The sequence below is a fragment of the Fusarium tjaetaba genome (genome assembly GCF_013396195.1).
Source record: "Fusarium tjaetaba strain NRRL 66243 chromosome Unknown NRRL66243_c0000160, whole genome shotgun sequence".
NCBI lineage: Eukaryota > Fungi > Ascomycota > Sordariomycetes > Hypocreales > Nectriaceae > Fusarium > Fusarium tjaetaba.
The window spans coordinates 11,181-29,579 of NW_023501356.1; the positions used below are offsets into that span (position 1 = coordinate 11,181).

General features: G+C 50.1%; 5 protein-coding genes across 5 annotated transcripts; 1 reads left to right on the forward strand and 4 right to left on the reverse strand.

The window, feature by feature from the left end:
* Positions 1–520: 520 nt before the first annotated feature.
* FTJAE_7860 (GYF domain protein) lies at positions 521–5,436 on the reverse strand (the record flags this gene model as incomplete). Its single annotated transcript, XM_037354617.1, has 4 exons — positions 521–846; positions 900–4,446; positions 4,503–4,908; positions 5,333–5,436. The coding sequence occupies 4 exons, from the start codon at positions 5,434–5,436 to the stop codon at positions 521–523; spliced, it is 4,383 nt and encodes a 1,460-aa protein (XP_037205044.1).
* Positions 5,437–7,804: 2,368 nt separating this feature from the next.
* On the reverse strand, positions 7,805–8,491 carry FTJAE_7861 (ribonuclease P subunit POP4; the record flags this gene model as incomplete). The annotated part of the gene is made up of 1 exon (XM_037354618.1): positions 7,805–8,491. One exon carries the CDS (start codon positions 8,489–8,491, stop codon positions 7,805–7,807), a length of 687 nt encoding a protein of 228 aa, XP_037205045.1.
* Positions 8,492–8,937: 446 nt separating this feature from the next.
* On the forward strand, positions 8,938–11,616 carry FTJAE_7862 (acetyltransferase; the record flags this gene model as incomplete). The annotated part of the gene is made up of 3 exons (XM_037354619.1): positions 8,938–9,119; positions 9,213–11,067; positions 11,146–11,616. The coding sequence occupies 3 exons, from the start codon at positions 8,938–8,940 to the stop codon at positions 11,614–11,616; spliced, it is 2,508 nt and encodes an 835-aa protein (XP_037205046.1).
* A 381-nt stretch (positions 11,617–11,997) lies between these two features.
* On the reverse strand, positions 11,998–13,125 carry FTJAE_7863 (pantoate-beta-alanine ligase; the record flags this gene model as incomplete). The annotated part of the gene is made up of 1 exon (XM_037354620.1): positions 11,998–13,125. One exon carries the CDS (start codon positions 13,123–13,125, stop codon positions 11,998–12,000), a length of 1,128 nt encoding a protein of 375 aa, XP_037205047.1.
* Positions 13,126–13,815: 690 nt separating this feature from the next.
* On the reverse strand, positions 13,816–15,687 carry FTJAE_7864 (HC-toxin efflux carrier TOXA; the record flags this gene model as incomplete). Its single annotated transcript, XM_037354621.1, has 4 exons — positions 13,816–14,123; positions 14,176–15,207; positions 15,265–15,376; positions 15,436–15,687. The coding sequence occupies 4 exons, from the start codon at positions 15,685–15,687 to the stop codon at positions 13,816–13,818; spliced, it is 1,704 nt and encodes a 567-aa protein (XP_037205048.1).
* Between the last annotated feature and the right edge of the window lie 2,712 nt (positions 15,688–18,399).

Here is an 18,399-nt window from a genome sequence, read left to right on the forward strand (position 1 = left end):
AGAAAAGGCTGGGAATGAGATGGTTTCAAACTGGTCCTTTGATTATGGAGTTCCTGGGCAAATTGTGCGTCAAACACAGCAAAAGACTCGTAATCACTGTAACTTCACGGGGTGACAGGCATGGGAGGTTTGGGATAATCAACAACGCTTCATCAGGCTGAGCTAATCTCCTACACACTAAGCAATGACTTGTAGTGGAATGAAAGTCGAAGAACTGAAACAACAAGATATTCCTCCAGCCCAGCTCCAACATTCATGTCATTAACAGTTTCTTGTTTTCTTCCCCATCATACATTATCTCATGTCCTTGAGACTCAAAGTTCCGCGGTACATCTTGACTTGCATAATATTCTGTCCCAATGGCAGGCAGAACAATCTATCTCAGCCAGGGAAAGTATTACCATCTTCAGAGAAAGCAAATCAGCGAAGTCTCTGACAAGATTCAATGCACACAGATTTGGTCAAGTCCCCGATGCGATCGTCGTTTCACCCCAAGACACGACTAGAGCGCGAGTATCGTCTATTTCTTGCCCTTCTTGCGGCCGGGCACGACCTTGAATCCCGCGGCCTGCATGCTAGCATCATCGCGAGGACTAGTAGCGACTGCAGCAGCACTGGTCGAGCTTCCCTTCTTGGCAACTTCACTCCAACCGCCCCCGTTTCCTCCCTTGTTGTCGGGCTGCTTTTCGACTACTCCACGTTCAGCGAGCTTCTTACGGCGAACAAACTCCTCGGCAAAATGACGGCCATCCATGGTGGTTGAGTTGGAGTAAACAGCATCAGCAATCAAGCCAGTGTCGAGGGGCAACACGTCGAGGGCAGCTTGGAAGGTGGGAACTAGAGGATCTGGTTAGTTCAAGTCAAATAAGAATCATTCTACACTTGTTAAAGGGACTTACTATCAATAGCACCAGTGATGCCCCGGGAGAGCTCCCGGTTCACCCACTTGTTGAATTCTTCCATAGCAGTGTTGCCGCCCTCGGCTTTGCCGTTAGTTGACGCAGCTGGTTTAGAAATAGACCTCACGGGAGAGGTCATAGGCTTGACGGTCGTTCCGCTGACGGATCGGCTTTGAGACGAGGGGCCAACGGGTGCCTTGATCTTGCCACCGGCACCAACGGTTGCCCAGCCGCTTCCAGGGGGTGGCGCGGCCGCCGCCGCCGCCGCAGATGCAGCATTGGTGAGTGTAGACTGGCCAGGTTTCCCAGCGAGGTTGGCATAACTCTTTGATACGCTAGTCGGGGTTCCGGCCTGTGAGCTCACCTGCTGGCTTGCCTTTTGCTTTCGAAGCTCCTCCTCACGTTGTATCTCAGCGAGAGTCTTCTTGCTTGAGGCTGAAGCTGAGGGGGTAGAAGTAGAAGTGGTTTTGGAGGGTCCGGGCTTGGACCAAGGGCTGGCAGAAGGAGCGGGCGAACCGTGACCCCAGGTACTGGTAGCAGGCAGGCCAGCATTGGCAACGGCAGCAGTTTTCTCTCTGAGTGCTGCAGCCTCTTGCTCAAGAATAGCCTTCCTCTGAGCAGCAGCAACCTCTTCAGCCTTTGCGGCCTTTCGTGCCTCGGCTTCCTGAATCTCCTTCAGACTGGGTCCCTTGTGTCCTTCAGCGCCGTGGTCTTTGGCCCAAGGAGCCAGGGGAGGTGGCTGAGCATTGACTGATACGCTGTCAGGAGTTCCGGTCTGAGAGCGATTATACTGCTCAGGTAGGTTTGAACGAGCACGCTGAGCTGTGGGGGCCGGAAGTGGAGTACCGGTGGACGCAGGGGGAGGGAAAGGCATGGGCATATCGGGCTCTACTGGCTGAGCGGCGGCGGCGGCAGCAGCAGCCTGAGTCTGCTGGACCTGTTGAGTCAGAGACAAGGCATCCTCAGCTGCCTTCTTGCGAGCAGCTCGAGCAGCCTTACCAGTTAGAGCCGGAGCCTCTGTGGGCCGTTGGGTTTCTTCAGTGGCGACCTCAGAGACAGGGGAAGGCTGCTCAATTGATTCCTCACCGTTGCCCTCGATATCGTTAGCCGCCTGTTCAGCCTCGAACTGCGCTCGGTAAGCCTTGAACTCTTGAAAACGCTCCTTGAATCCCTCGGGATCTTGCTCCAGGTTATCGGTGTCCGGAAGACCAGCGCGTGCCGCATCAGCGGCCGGGGCGCCAATAGGTTGTGGAGCACCAGAGCCTTGCAGACCAGCAAGCACCTGGCGATCGTTAGTTGTGAGATTGTTTAGGTCATCATCTCTGAAGGGATCTCCGTTTCCCGAACCCGATGGCATATTTGCTTGACTACCGACCGGTCCAGTTCCGTCAAAAAAAGCTCCGGAAGGTGGCATAGCACCAATGGGCTGCTGGTGAGACATTCCGATGGGGTTCGGGGACGAAATGCTACCAAAGCTTGGTTGGCTCTGCAGGCTGTGCGCACTGGAGTGATGCTGGAGCATTGGGCCAGGGAGAGGGAACTTGGACATAGCTTGAGCTCGCATGACAAACTCGCGCTGCTGTACCATGAGGTACTGCTCTTCTTGCTTACGTCTTTCCAAATTGTTCTGTTCTTCAGCCGTAAGAGTGCGTCCAAAGCTAGGGAACACACCACTTAGGGGAGGGACCACTCCACTGTTACCCTGAGGAGAGAAAGGACCAGCTTGGGTAGGGGGACCATGAGGGATACCAATCTGAGGAACCAAGAATGGCTCTCTCGAGTTTCCAATACGTCGGATAAGCTGGCCCAGGGGTTCAAATTCCTGATCCTCGACTTTCTTTACACGGAGGTCGGGGGTGAAGAAGTTGGCCTTGTACCAATCATTCATCTCAAGTCCTGTGAAGGGACCCTGGACATGTCCAGAAGGATCGAGGTATACCCATCTCATACGATCTGGCATGACCATCGTGCGCTGGGCCTGAGTTGTAGGAGGCTCAGTGCTGCCTTGTCCGCCACCAAACGGCAGACCACCACCGACGGGGGTAAGGGATTGAGGAGCAGTTGCAGTAGTGGTGGGATGACTGGGTTCTCCGGTGCTAAAAATGCCTTGTGCTGAGGAGGCTTCAGGACCCGGGAAAAGTGCTCCAAACACGCCGCGATTAGCTCGCATAGGACTGTCGCCCTCGCGAAGTGGTACGCCAAAGTTTGTTCGGCCGATGGCGCCGAGAGGGTTGCTCTGACGTAGGTCGGGCAAAGAGTCGGAGAGGCTATCATGCTCATGACTCTGCATCTGTGCCTGCATTGCGGGAGGGAAAAGAGAACCCATCTTGCTGCCTCGACCTATGCTTCCTGTCCCAAGACCACCAGTGCCGGCAGGTCCAAAGACATTGTTTAGGTTGGACAGTCCAGGCGACTGGAGGTCACCCATGGGACTAAAAAGAGAAGCACCAAATGCAGCACCTAGATTGGGTCGTTCACGATCCGGAGTGCCGATTCCAGGATTACCAGAAGCGGGCCAACCTGATAAAGTGTTCAAAGAAGGGTATGCCTTGGCGCCAACGCTCGAGGTCTGGCTACGATCACCTCCATCATAGCCACCAAAACCACGACCGATCGAACCGAAGTTTGCAGGGCCATCATGAAGGCTTGCGCCGTGAGTCTTGTCGTCGTTGGTATCGATCTCATCATGGCCTTGTCGGTCAGCAGGAGGACTGCGGTAGGGATTAGTCTCGGAGGGGCTGACAGGGCCTTCATCACCATGTGATCCGAGATTCAGGCCTGCCATGCCGAAGTCGCCAGCGGACCCCTTGACTGGAGTTCCTAGGGTTCCTGCTCGGTGTACTTGCTGAGACATCCCACCAGCGTCAGTATCCTGAGCTCCGCCAAGAACCGCGCTGCCAGATAGAGTATCATCACCAAATGGATCAGTGTCGGTTCGGGGACGAGAGCGCCAAGACTGCTGGTTGAGAGGGTTTTGACCCTCAGCTGCCTTGCCACTAAGGTTATCCGAGCTGTCCTTGGGAATGAGATGAGCCAACCTGCTCCCACTAGCAGCACCGCCAACACGTTTATCACCAACGGCGGGCGAAGTTGGCAGAGCGAAATTACCAAAAGCTCCCACACCAGGTGTCGTCTGGTTGGAAGGTGGCCAGATGGGGTTGGCCCCCCCGATACCACCCGTATTGGAACGCATCAGATTACCAAAAGGAGGGAGTTTTCCAGGAGCGTCACGGAGAACGGCCTCACTGTCGGACTCGTCGGCTTCAGCCTCTCTGAGATCAGTTTTGCTGCGCTGAAGCCAGTAGGAGGGATCTTCACGAGAGAAGCGATTAGCAGTGGGAGATGCTAAAGCACTTCCACCAAAGGGATTGGATTCGATAGTCTCACGTCGGCGAGTCCCAGGTCGTGTAGCTGACGAAGGTGAACTGACGCCGAAAGTATTGGAGGTGCCCTGGGATAAAGATGCTTTACGTCCATTTGCGCCACCTTGGTGGGCGTCTTTGTTTTGGGTCGGAGGTTTAAGCGGCGAGTTTATCTCATTGAAGGCCTACTAGTGGTTAGCACAAACTTCGAACACCTCCGACAGTGCGGGGGGCGGCGCACCTCCTTCTCCTCCAACGACATATCCTGTAGTCCCATTGGAGTTGAATCTCCAGAATCATCCCAGCACGCGCCAGGTTCCTGTGGAATATGATTGTCGTTGCTTTTACCCCAACCTCTAGGAGTGTGTCCATTCATTTGGCCAGGATTCCACCCCGTGGCAAATAGACGAGTCGGGTCGTCGGCTAACCTTTGTGGACGGTACATCTCTAACAGGTCCTCTTTGCTGTACCGCGCTGGTGGCAGCTCATATGTCGATGGAGATGCAGACACAGGGCTTTCGGCGGTGGGGTGCTGAACTGCGTGATCCGTCGAGAGCGGCGGCTGCGAAGAAGGCTGACCCAAAGGAGTTGTAGAAGATCGTCGGAAGGTAAGAGTTCCATTGGTAGAGCGGCCATCTCTCCTTGCCCTGAGACATAATTAGTGATTGTTCGTGAATACCAATATGTAGTGTGTGGAAAGTGCATGACAAGTTGTGGCGGGCCGTGCGACAGCAACAGGCAATTTCGAGATATTTACAAGTGGCATACGGTTCACTAAAACCAAGACAAGCACACTTGCTATTCTTGAAGCCAGGGCAAAAGGTGTCCTAAGATTCTCAAGCGCCCATCGCGACAAACAAGCCAAGCGCTGTGCAGCACACAAGGTATTGCACACCACAACCACAGGCTACACGCGGGGCACTTGGGGGACACGGTATGCAGCACAACGTCCACCATGATACCAGGTCCAGCTACTCAAGGCCAAAGAAGGGTTTCGACAAAGCCATTGCCTCCGCTGAAAAACCACCGGGGAAACAAAGCAGTTCAGTGAGAACTAAAGCGAATACTAACCAGTCTCCAGAAGTAGCTCCTCTTCCATCAGCTCTTCCTCCCCTGGAATTGGCGTTTTGGCCAGCGGCAGCCGAGGCAAAGCTCGAGGGAAGATTGGTCGGCATATTGATTAGCAGTTCGGAAGGACGGTAGTGAGTGTGAAACGTCTTCGTCGTTCAAGGTCGAGGGCGCGAATGTCGATGGTAGATCGATTCGGGATGGATGTTGCAAGTGACAGCTGAGGGACGGTGACCAGAAGCTGTACTGTGACTAAAAAGGCTTGTTGGCAAAATTGCTGGAGCGAACGCGCAACAGTAATGCAAAAAGCTTTAGTTCGATGTAAGGATACGGGAGCACAAAACGCTGCTTGAAGCAATGTCCAGAGACAAAGGCGGAGGGCGATGCGGTATGCGATATCGTAAACGATAGTGTTAATTGTTGTGATCGGCGAGGGAGCGCGACGTGAAGGCTTTGGTAGGTTGATGTTTCTTTTTCGAGGATACGACTAGAAGAGGGTTTCGTGTGATGTTGCGGTGGTGATGTAAACGCTGTGGTTTGAGTGACCTTTAAACGGGGCAAGGAAAAAAATCGAGTGGAAGGGTTTTGGGGAACCATTTATCAGATAGTGAGGTACCAAAGTTTACAAGTGGTCATACACTATCCCTCAGGTTACAGCCTACTGGCGGGTTCATCAAATAGCACTGTCTTGTTGATCTAGCCACCTAACTGGCAGCTTCTGATTAGTGGGGTTAATTGGTACTAAGTTACTGTGTTACAGAGTGGCAGATACACAGGACTACGGCCGAGAATTTACCGGCATGCACTACTAACCAGCATATTGAATTTCAGGGCTGGATCCTAAACGAAAATGGGGACGAACTGCAGAAAGCCATTGAAGGCTGTCCACTTCGATTTTTGACATTTTGTCATCAGGGCTTGATCTTGAGAAACTGGTCAAACTAGATACCCGACTATTGGCTACCAGCCGAATGGGTCAGGGGATTCTATTCGATGCATCGATCAATATCTAACCTCGGTACGGACACCGATTTGAAAATTGGGCTAACTATTCGTCTATTCAATATGGCAAAGACCTAGCACTTCACCATTGAGAAATGGTACCTCAAGGTATCTCATGGAACCAGAGGAACACGAAGGTCACGTGTCGTTTCACATTAAGGGACTGTACGGATCATTCTTAGATGAGGCACGTCGCACGGAACACGTTAAAAAAGCGCGACGCGTTCTCCCTCCCAGCAAATCAGAGCTTGAAACTCGAATATGGGCTTTAGCCTTTGCCAAGTATGCACGCCACCAGACACAATTCTCAGCTACATGTAGAGATACCTTAGGGCTGGAGCCTATAGGTTATCATACTAGTCATGATTTGTAGTGTTTTATATCAGGGATGTACTGCAGCATTGTTCTAGTGGTGTAACTATGGGGCTTCATACAGTTGGCTAGAAGCAAAGCGAAACTATTACGCTGTGCAATTTTGTTAGAGACGTCCTGAGACGCGCAAAGAACTGAAGGGCAAAAGAGAAGAATATGATATCAAGAACAAGGTAGTATGACTCTATTCTGCATATTTGAAGTATAATAACATCCATGTGAGCCGATTGAAACTTATAGATGATTCGGAGGTCCTGGTCATTATATTCCGACGCATTTTTGTCGTGAATCTTGCAATGACATTTAGACAGCATCAGCTCAGTTCTGTTGCCCCATGAGGCGTGATGATAGGCTGAACTCTCTGAGTCCGCCTCGTCTGATATGTTATCCGAAGGCTGTCTACCGAGACGACGATTCCACGTCATGGGTCTTGCAAGTCGTAGAGTGGATCACTAGACTCTATTTACACATGTGTCGCATTTCGCGGTGCCTTGAGTTCATCCAACACTATTCATGTCAGCTTGTACCCTCTAACCATTATCAATGCACTCACCCCCAATGAGAACTATTGATGAGTGTTGGTTACCTCCTGAATACTACTCGAACGTACTCTCGTGGTGTTGTATCTGACTGCCGCTGAACAACTGCGGTTCATGCGGGCATTGGCGATGTAAGCAAATGCAGACCTGCAAGTTCCAGCATAGCTGTTGGGGCTTGCGAGAAACTCCTATAGAACCAGCTACCCAGGTGTAGATATCACAATGCAGTCAATACTAACATTGTGTATCTTGAATACTGACACTCTTCGTTCCCTCATAAACGTGGTATCATGACGCCGAAAAAGCGAGACACAGGCGTTTTCGCGAAACTCTATGTGAAGGGATGGGCACATAGTCTTTCGCATACAAGAGTAGTTGGTAACACCACGCCTACCTGACCACGCCCACCGGGATGCGTAAGTACCCACTTCATGATACTTCTGCCATCACGTTGTTGATTTGTCTCGATTCGAATGCTCAATGAGCAATAAGAGGCATCGACGTCATCCATAACGCCCCGCATAGCCTTGTCCCTAACCTATGATCCCGAGACTGGAAGTGCTCAGATATTCGGCAGAAAATGTGCTTTGAACTTCTTGTTTGCGCGATCTGCTGCCCTTAACGTCATCTGATCTCCGAGAACTTCGCAAGCAAACTTTTTGTTTGGCCCGCTCTCGCCATCAGAGGCTCCATCGGTGATCGGTATTTCGACTCGAAAAATAGTGCCTTCCTTGGGAACAACCTTGACCCCTCTTTTCTTGGTTATAATCTCGAAGACAAACTTGCGATCGCGGACGACAACACCCTGAATGCCGACTCGACTAGGGCAATGGCTTCGAACAACTTGAATAGGAGCACCATGAAACTCAGCGCTGGCTAGTTTCGCTGCTGCACTGGGCCCTCCAGTCGAAAGATCGTTCCCAAGTAGCTCTCGAGCATATCCAAGCCACATTTGACTCAGAGGCTCATAGATGTGATATTTTTGGCCATCCTTAGGTATGTCATGGAGGCCCAGGCTTCGCTTCTCTCGAGACGATAGTGGCTTGGGTCTCTGCTTCTGCTTTTCCTTTTTATCTTGGCGAGCTTTTCGACGTGCGGCGCGCGCGTTGATTGTGGAAGGTGGAGGAGAGGTTGGTCGCAGAATGAGCGAGCGATGCTGGATCTTTTCCGAGTATATGCGATTCACGCTGTCGGGGGAATGCGCTCTGGCGAGCAGATTCTGCGTAGCCTGTTGTGGTGCGCTGGCCATGGCTGATGAGTGACACTGATAGCTAAGGTAACTGGTTCCCGTCATGCTATGTCGAAAATCAACTACCTAGGTAGAAAAAAGTGTTGGGCGGAAATATACCGCGATTCCGAGCTTTGTGCAGGCAATTTTCTGGGGAAATGAACGGAACGGTCCAAGCTTCAGGCTTCACATGCCGCTCGGCAGAGTCAAATGATGCCTGCCCCACTCGGCCAATCCCGTCTTGTCGCAACTTGGATCTTCCATTTACGATAGGTTACCTTACCTTACTTGTCATAGTAATGAGCTGCAGTGCAATCAATGCTCTTGGAATCTGTATTATAATAGCCGAAGCTGCCTCGGACAGTGACGTGACCCTGTCTGTCACTCTCTGGCGATGAGAAACAACGGTTGAACATCAATTACGCGCGCTCTACTCCAGAAGCTTAGCCTTCAAGCCAGTATCCGCCATGTCGCATAACGAAGACGCGGTCGGTGCGTCGACCAATTCAGCACCAGACCTTCAGATATTAGGGGATGAAGTAACCCTCCAGCCCAGTGGTTATGTTGAGTCGCCATCCAAGACTATTCCCGAGGGAAGGGAAGAGGCCTTGATGGACAAGTTTGCCTCATTCCGCTCTGAACCTTTCCAGTAAAGTGCCCTACCTCATCATCGCCGTGTCCATCTCGCACATGTTGGCCCTTGTCAAACGCTTCGACTCAAACTGACGAAATCTTCTTCCAGATTCCTTCGCGAAGTGTCGTTATATGTGTCTGGTCAAGGATGGCGAGCTTACGATCGTGTCATTGGCCAGCCTGTCTTCTACTCTGGGTTCTCAGAAAACATGAAGAACATGGTTCTCTCAGCTCCTCTTCTTCAGCAAAGAATCAGCCGGCTTGCTGAACACCGTGTGGCTGTTGAAGAGCGCGAGGGTATGCTGCCAAGGGACAGTAAAGACTATGGCGCCAAACGGGCCCATCGACTCACAGAGATTGAGTCAGGTCTTCAAGAGCTTGCGGAGAAGTGGACTGACGATATGATATGCAAGATGGAAAGCAAAGCGTTTATTCGTGGGGCCTACTACTTGACCACTCAGCTATTGACGCGCGCATATCACCAAGGTATCCATGTTTCCAGTGAAGAGGTTTTGCGCCTGCGGAAGGTCGCTGAGGTCGCAGCAAAGAAGAAACAGAGCATCATCTTCTTACCGAGTCATCGATCGCACGTCGATTACGTCTCGCTGCAGCTCATTTGCTACCGCTTAGGCCTTACGTTACCTGTCGTGGTTGCAGGGGACAACTTGAACATCCCAGTCTTGGGCGAATTCCTTCAGCATGCAGGAGCCATGTGGATTCGAAGGGCGTTCGGCGATGATGTCCTCTACACCACATTAGTCCAGTCATATATCGATACACTACTTCAAGAAGGCTACAACTTCGAGTGCTTCATTGAAGGTGGACGCTCTCGTACAGGGAAGTTGTTGCCTCCAAAGTTTGGTATTCTTAGTTTTGTACTCGATAGTATTTTATCTGGGCGTGTTAAGGATGCTATCATATGCCCTGTCAGCACCCAGTACGATAAAGTTATTGAGACGGAGGGCTATGTTACCGAGCTACTTGGAATGCCCAAGAAGAAGGAGAATCTTGCTGACTTTTTGAGCGGCGGCTCTTCCGTCCTCTCTTTACGCTTGGGCCGCGTCGATGTCAGGTTTCATGAGCCTTGGAGCTTACGAAAGTTCTTGGATGACCAGCTATCAAAACTGCCCAGTGTACCGCGCGGTCTTGATACTGATCATCAACGTCCAGAAGTCCGAGCAGTACGAGAGAAACTTCTACGCACGATGGGCTATCAGGTTCTGAGCGATATCAACGAAGTGTCTGTCGTGATGCCTACAGCACTGATAGGGACTGTTCTTCTGACGCTCCGTGGTCGCGGAGTGGGCAAGGAAGAATTGAAACGGCGAGTTACATGGCTTACAGAACGTGTACGTGCAAAAGGCGGGCGCGTGGCCCATTTTGGCAATGCACCTCTGACCGAAATCATCGAACGCGGTCTCGAGGTTCTCGGCAAAGATCTTGTTGGCGTGGTCGAGGGTCTTGCTGAGCCTACATACTATGCTGTCGACCGCTTTCAGCTGTCATTCTATCGCAACATGACGATCCATCTCTTCATTTACGAGGCACTCGTCAGTGCAGCGATGTATTCGAGAGTCAAGAGGGGAGGAGGGCCCCAAATGCAAGACATGCCGTTTGATGAGCTGAAAGAACAAGTATATTTTCTTTCGTCACTGTTTCGAGGCGAGTTCATCTTTTCTAGTGAGGGCCTTGACACCAATCTGGATCGGACTCTGCGAGGCTTGGAGGCAGACCAAGTTATTAGGATTGACCGCGACGCAGAGGGCAACGTCACAATGGTAGGTCTTGCGGACCAGGAGAGAAGGGCTGGAAGAGAGAACTACGATTTTTACTGCTTCCTTATATGGCCTTTCATCGAGGCCACTTGGTTGGCAGCAGTTTCTCTTATGGGTCTTACTCCCCCACTGGGTCAAAATGGAGAGATCTGGATTGAACAAGGCAAAACACATAACAGCGCACAGCTGGTAAGTCTTCATACACATATTCCACTGGGTCATGCCCTCGTGTTTCACATCAGTTCATTTTGCTCACAAAATATCTAGCTCGGCAAGACACTTTATCATCAAGGCGATCTCTCGTATTTTGAAGCTGTCAATAAGGAGACTTTGAAGAACTCGTACACACGCTTCGAACAAGACCAACTCCTCCACGTTGTTAAATCAAAAGATTCAAAGATTCCTCCGCGTGTGCAGCTTGACGCCTCCTGGCGAACTCCTCGCGATCCCAAGACCGGCGCGCTGCTAGCGGAGGGCAAACTTTGGGACTTTACCGAGAAGATCGCCAAATCACGACGCGAAGGCAAAAACCGCCGTGATGGCGCCACCGTTAGCAGCCGCGTGCTCCGACTTACCGATCAGCTCGGCCGTAAACTTTGGGAGGAAACAGTGGAAGGTGAACGCAGCGGAAAAGCCAAGGTCCCTAGCAGATTAAACAACGAAGAGAAGGAAGCTTTCGGCAAGAGTATCAGGCAAGTAAAGAAGAAAAGAGAGGAGAGGGCTCGGGCTCATCTTTAAGCCATGGTAGAGTTCTGTCCAGTACATCTTCGAAGGGCCATATACGGCCAGTCTTTTGATTAAGTGGCCTTTTGGAGCTACAGCAACACATCTAGCAACTCATACGAATTTATATATATCCAGTCAATACAATAGCGTGCTTCCTATCTTGCCCCGGAGCAAGAAGACTTCAACCCCTGAGATACGACGTCAATATAAACTTACTAAAGTGCTACCTAGAACTTATACTAACTTACTTAAATCTTTATATATCGCTTAGTATCGAGGTTCTACGTTTTTCTTAACCTCACCCAGCTAGCCTGATGTCATAGGCTCGTTTTTTGAACAGTTGGGGTGTGTTTGGGTATACCTTTTAGGTTTCATTTCTCATATTACCAGCGTCTATGGTTCCTTAGGCTCTTGAGGCTCGAGGATGATATTGTCTATCAAACGTACCGCCGGGCCTCCACTGAAGCCCAAGTCCTCGCCTTTCTGAGCCTGCTCCACTGGCAACATCTTAATAGCTGCGCTCATAACTGCTCCGCGGGATGGATCAACCTCGTCGATTTCCACTAATGTTTCTGGGTCCGCCAGAGATATGTAGTCAACCTCGAAGGACACGCGTTCTGTGGGAGGAAGCGTGGATTGGCGGGATGCTGTAGCATCGATAAAATTGTGTGCAGCACCAAGAATTTCTTCTCTCTTGCACGAAGCCTTAGTGTTGTATACTTCGGCAGCGGAAAATAGGGCATGGGGAAGCACTGTAGCAACAGCTCTTCGCCTTGGACCAAGATACACATTCCGAGAACTCAAAGCAAGGCCATCGAGTTCACGTTGTGTGGGTTCAACGACAACCTCCATGGGCAGGATGAAATCCTTGACCATTCGACGGATAACAACTGTTTGTTGGACGTCCTTTTGACCAAAGTACACACGCTCGGGCTGGACAATATTGAACAGCTTTAAGCACACTGTCGCAACACCTCGGAAGAATGTTGGTCTGCTGGCACCCTCCAATACTTCTCCAACAGGCGTTATTGTCACAAAGCTTCCTTTACTATTGACTTCCTGGCCTGGAAAGCCGCTGGGGTACATCTCTGTTGTCGTTGGCGCAAACACAGCAGATATGCGACCCAAGTTTCCACCATCGTCTGCAAGTTCCCTATCCAGTGCAGCCAGCTTCTTTGCGTCTTCGTCCCAGGTGACTGGATATGATGATAGATCTTCTTTTATGCCAAATTGCGCCGGATTGACATATATGCTCACGACAACATGATGATTCTCCTTGGCAGCGGCACGTATCAACGCCAGATGGCCCTCATGAAGAGCACCCATAGTGGGCACGAGGCCGACTGATCGGTGATTCACGACATGAGGGTTACGCCAGCGACGTACAGCTTCGACGGATCGGAGGACACGGATCGGAGACTTGACCAGGGTCTCAAGGCGGGAGGAAGTCGAGCAAGAGGAAGCTGTACGGATGGAGGTCGCAAAGTGTGAGCGATGTCGGAGGAACCGTAGAGGAAGCATTGTGTTGGCAATTCGAGAATTCAAGAGGTATGAAATAAAGAAAGGAAGAAAGTTTCAGTCAACGCTGAAATGTACCATCGTTAGTGGGCGCAGAAAACTCTCGTGATAGTTTCTGCCGCGGAGTTTTGAGGACGGTTTGAGTCGGAATTCTTGGTGGAGTTGGAGATGGCAGGGGTATTGTATCTTTTTTGGAGTTGAGGTCGGGGGCATGTGAAAGGTGATTACCCTGTACCCTTCTATTTTCTGCAATACAAAGCGACATTGACTACGTTAGTGATGCTCAATGGAGCTCTCGAATTCCCTTATTATCATAATTCACCTAATTAAGACTCTCTGATTAACGATGTTGTGTTGTAAATATCGATATTAATCTTCGAATATCTGGAAACAAACGTAATAGACATGACATGGGGAACTGATATTGTTTTCATCTTAATTCTGGGTATTGGAAACGGCCTATCCGAAGTATGCAAATAAAAACATTAATTTTGTATTCATTGAGACGTCTAAAATAGGAGATTGTCTTTGCTCTGACCATAACCTGGCCACCATTCTATGATTTGAAACCCGGCTCAACTTGGGTGCTCGTTATCCATCAAGACCTGTAAGGCGGTCTTCTCAAGCTTATACCCCTCCCTACACATGTTTCTATCATACCAACGACATTTGAAAGGGAAAGGGAAGGGAACTCTAAGCAGCACCGCCAGTGAGGTTCTCAAGCTTGAGCTTGTTCCAGCGAGTGAGCAAGCTGATCAGGAATGAGAAGCCAGTAAAGGCAATAGCCATGGCGAAGACGATATGTAAGCCCTTCATGTAACCGTCAATGACGATAGGAAGTTCCTGAGAATTGAAGGATTCACGAAGAGCGGTAGCTCCAGTGAGAATCAATCGTCCCTTGCTGATTTGAGGAGCATTCTCGCCAATGTTGAGGAGCATCTGGTTGACAAAGGCAGCCTGTCCTGCAGAGACGACATAGGCACCTCCAAGTCCCTGGAAGACTACATACAGTTAGCTATTTGTTCTCAACAATCACCAGCAGAGAGAACTTACATAGAAGAATGCCAGTAGCAGAGGCAAGATCCTTAGGGTCAACAGTACCCTGGACAGCAATCATGGGAATCTGGAAGGCAACACCCCAGCCGACACCAGCAATGATTTGGTAGCCAATCCACTTTCCAGTAGAAGTGTCAACGTCGAGGAGGTACAGGAGACCAGAACCAACCGTAGCAAGGGCAGCACCACCGATGAGGAGAGGCTGGTAGAAGCCAGTAGCGGTGACAAGACCTCCACTGATAATAGTGGCGAAAGTGACCGCGAGAATAAGAGGCAAGTTGCGAACACCACTGCTCGTAGGAGAAGCGTTGTGAACAGACTGGAAGTAGATGGGGATGTAGTAGATGGCGAGGAAGAAAGAACCGGCAAAGATGAAAGCAAAGGCGCTCATAACCCACACGGTGCGGTTCTTGAGGATGCGGACAGGAATCATGGATCGCTCACCCTGAACATAACAGGAGATCGCCCAGACAATAGAGATGGCTACCCATCCAACGAGCAGACCGATGACAACAGAGGAGTCCCAAGCGTGAGCCTGTCCACCATACTGAACAGCGAGGATGTACGAGATGGTGAGGCCCATCATCAGAACAATTCCAAGGGGGTCCATCTGAAGAAACTTCTCAAGAAGAGGAGCCTTGACGGGAATAGCAGCACGGGGAGTCTTGAAGAACAAGAAGATGATGCCAGCAGAGACTCCTCCGATGGGGAGGTTGATGTAAAAGCACCACCGCCACGAGACATGATCAGTAAAGGCACCACCAAGGAGAGGCCCGATGACACTGGCGATACCGTAGGCGGCACCAATAATACCAGTGAAAGCAGGTCGCTTCTTAGGAGGAGCAGAGAAACCGATAATAGTATAAGCGCCAGCACCTAGACCAGCACCACCAACGCCGGCGATGGCTCGGCCAGTGATGAGGGCTTCGGCATTGGGAGCGGCACCGCAGATGACAGAGCCAAGCTCGAAGATGAGAATAGCGACGATGAAGGATGTCTTTAGGGGAAAGTACTTGTAGATTTTACCCCCTTAGATAGTGTTAGCGACAATTTGGGTGAAAAGGGAGCTGAGACTTTGTGACTTACAAGTTGACTGGAAAGCACCGACAGTCATGAAGAAAGCAGCACCATACCATCCTACCTTGTCAAGACCCTTGAACTCATCAGTGATCTTGGGAATAGCCGTTGCCACAATAGTCTATTGCACGGCCTATGTTAGCTCTCCGAATGTTGGCTTGTGAAGGAGGCGTGAGTTACCAAGTCAAGAGAGAAGAGAAAGACTGCCATGACAAGAGCAAGAACAATGAAGAACATGTTAATGCCGGTAGGATATTCATCTTCGTCAACCTCATCACTGTCGTTGTTACCTGAGACTGTGCCGGCCTCAATGTCTTCATCTTGTTTCTCCTCCTTCTTCTCCTGAACATCCTCTCCTCGAAGTGTTGAAGTTGTAGACTCGGGGCGATCCGTGGTCGCAGGGACCTCGAGACTTTTTGGTTCGGCAGACATGGTGTCTGATTTTCGTTTACCTATAAGCTTAAGTCTATGGATGGTGTTGAATTAAGCTTATATGGAAGTTTCTGACCCTGAGGAAAGGGGGTAGATATTGTATAAGTGCTCGAGAGCTGGTCTCAATACTCTGAAAGACTGGCACATTTTGGTTGACAGCGAGATACGACTATCTTTATAACCCACGAGAACAATGAGATAATCTCATCTCACTAACAGTCTGACCTTTCTGGTCCTAGGAGTTAAGGTCAAGGCCCTGCACAAAATCCGCCCCAAGCATAACGATATCGCATCACAGCGCTGCGCATAGTATGGGCTGTCAGCATAACGGCCGGGCATAAGACAAAGCAGCCAGCCAGTAAAGAGGCTGCGGAGTGGCGGACTCCACCACATGTCCGCGCCTACACCCTCCATGATGATATCTCGTAAGCCCAATTGGGCTTGAACCAGCCAAGGCTCCGACGCTAACAATGAAACGCTCACCAATACCTGCGGACATCTGAATGAGCCTTAATGACGGGGCCTTGCTCATACTCATTCTGAAATGCACGATGTTTTAGCTTATGGAGCGTTATTGTGCCGAAAATGAGCTGCATGTTTGTGGCGTTGATGGAATTTGAAACCATCTGTGACAATATTGGTCCGAACAGGCGGAGAAAAGAGGCTGTTTCCAAATAAGCAATCTCAAAAGAGGATAGGTTGCCATAATAGAGCCATCCTATGCCACGTGTGGTTGTTGCTGTTCTTCGCTAGGTACGAGAAGATTCGGTGTAAGTCGATATCTTGTCAAGGATCTATCTAGGTTATCCGTCTTGTTGGGAATCGCTTACACGGAGACTTGGCCCGAAGTCAGATAACCTCATAGTGGTCCCGCATAACGCTTGGCATAATATAATATAATCTTCGTGTTAAAACTACACCAGCTCAGCACTGAGATGGACGATTTTGCACGCACGAGAGGGTCGGAGAATGGCAATCTAATGACTCACTTGACCGAAAAGGGAACGAGCAAGTGCCTAATTAGCCAAATAAGACGTAACATAACATCGCCAACTCAAGTTCACCAGCTAAGAAGCACAGCCAAGCTTGAATACGCGGAGTGGACAGTAAGACAAAGTCTGACGACCCTTCGGTAGCCCCGGAGTTAAGACTCATAGGGAAAATGATGCTGCATAAGGGATTGCAAGACACCAAGAGTCTCGGATTTAGCCCTCGTTTGTTGGCTCATCTTATCTCACCTGTCAGCATTCTGCTGGGAGAATCTTGCAGTACCAGTCCTATCAGAGCGCCTAAACAGTAAATTCCCAACGGCCTAGAGACTAGAGGTGATGATGATCCTCTAGGAGTTGGTCGCGGACCCTAGGCATACCAAGAACAAAGTCGAGAGTCATCATCCGCCAGTCACATTATTTGCGTGTCTCGTTTCTTATCCGCGGATAGGTCCTCGGTGGTTCTTTGTTGCTGTAAGAAAGGGATGAATTGTCATTCCGCAATCGTGTTCACGGACGAATGACGGACCACGGCGGACCAAAGCTGGCGGAGTTTGCAAATAACGATGCACTGATATGAGGCCATATCCAAGCGGCTCTGTTGGTATTGGAGGGCCAAGCTTTTCTGCTGACGAAGCGATAGAGGGGTTGGTTGGAGATCATCTTGGAATTGACCCTAAGAGGGGTAGTTTCTGATAAATAAGCTCTTGAATGATCAGGATCTGATCTCACATGTCGGAGACTTTGATCGGAGACATTGGATTCGATGATGATGGCGGCTAAAGGCGACATTGGGAAGATGGTGTTGGCATTAACAGGATGAGGTGATATGTCAGGATGTCTTTTCAGAAAGGAATTTATCCTTCAGAGCAATCTTTCTTTTTGATATATCGTCGAGACTGACAGGAAGATCTTCTCGATTAACATCCATGCCAGCTTCAACTTGACAGGCAGCCTTGTGGGGCATGATCCTCTCCAACAAAGACTTTGACTTGGCCACTCACTATACCGTATATGGTGAGTTATGCGGTCCGGGAATGATGCCGGTCCATGAATTGGCGAGAAGGCACTGTGTATGTACGAACCACTGATCGATACTCTCAGCATGGAACAAATAGGATCTTGGACGGTTGATGGAAGTGGCAGAATAAGGTAGTGAAGTAAGCCAACCAACCATCCATCCATCATTAGAAAAGCGCTTACAACGTCCATACCAAAGTCAATTGACTCTTCATACTGATACCTCGGTAGCTGTTATCGATAAGAGCTGTCATGATCGCTCGCCTCGCTTCGTGTCTTTTTACCTGATCTGGGCAACAGTCCAACTAAGCTCAATCAGTAAGGTCTAAGCGGTTTCATGACGTTGAACCACAGCTCCAACCTCCAATTGCCGGCCCCTCAATCATCCGCCGGCGGCGTACATGGCCTTTACCCAAAGGAGGCAAAAAGTTGCACATTTACGAGAGCTTCTGAAGCTTATCAATTGCTCAAGAGCGTAATTCTCGAGGCCATTGACTGCGGGGGATGCAGGTGATAACTTAGACTCCAGATACAGACAGATACTGTACTGTACATACTTAGCTAGACTCAAGACGGAGGTGTCTGGTTGGATTGGACCCCGAGCTACCCCTCTCAAGCCATGTCTCTGAGGAGCTATAAGAAGATGGGCGCTGCCCTTGTATTGAGACTTCCACTCGTTGGTTTCTGTTACTGTCCTTCAGTG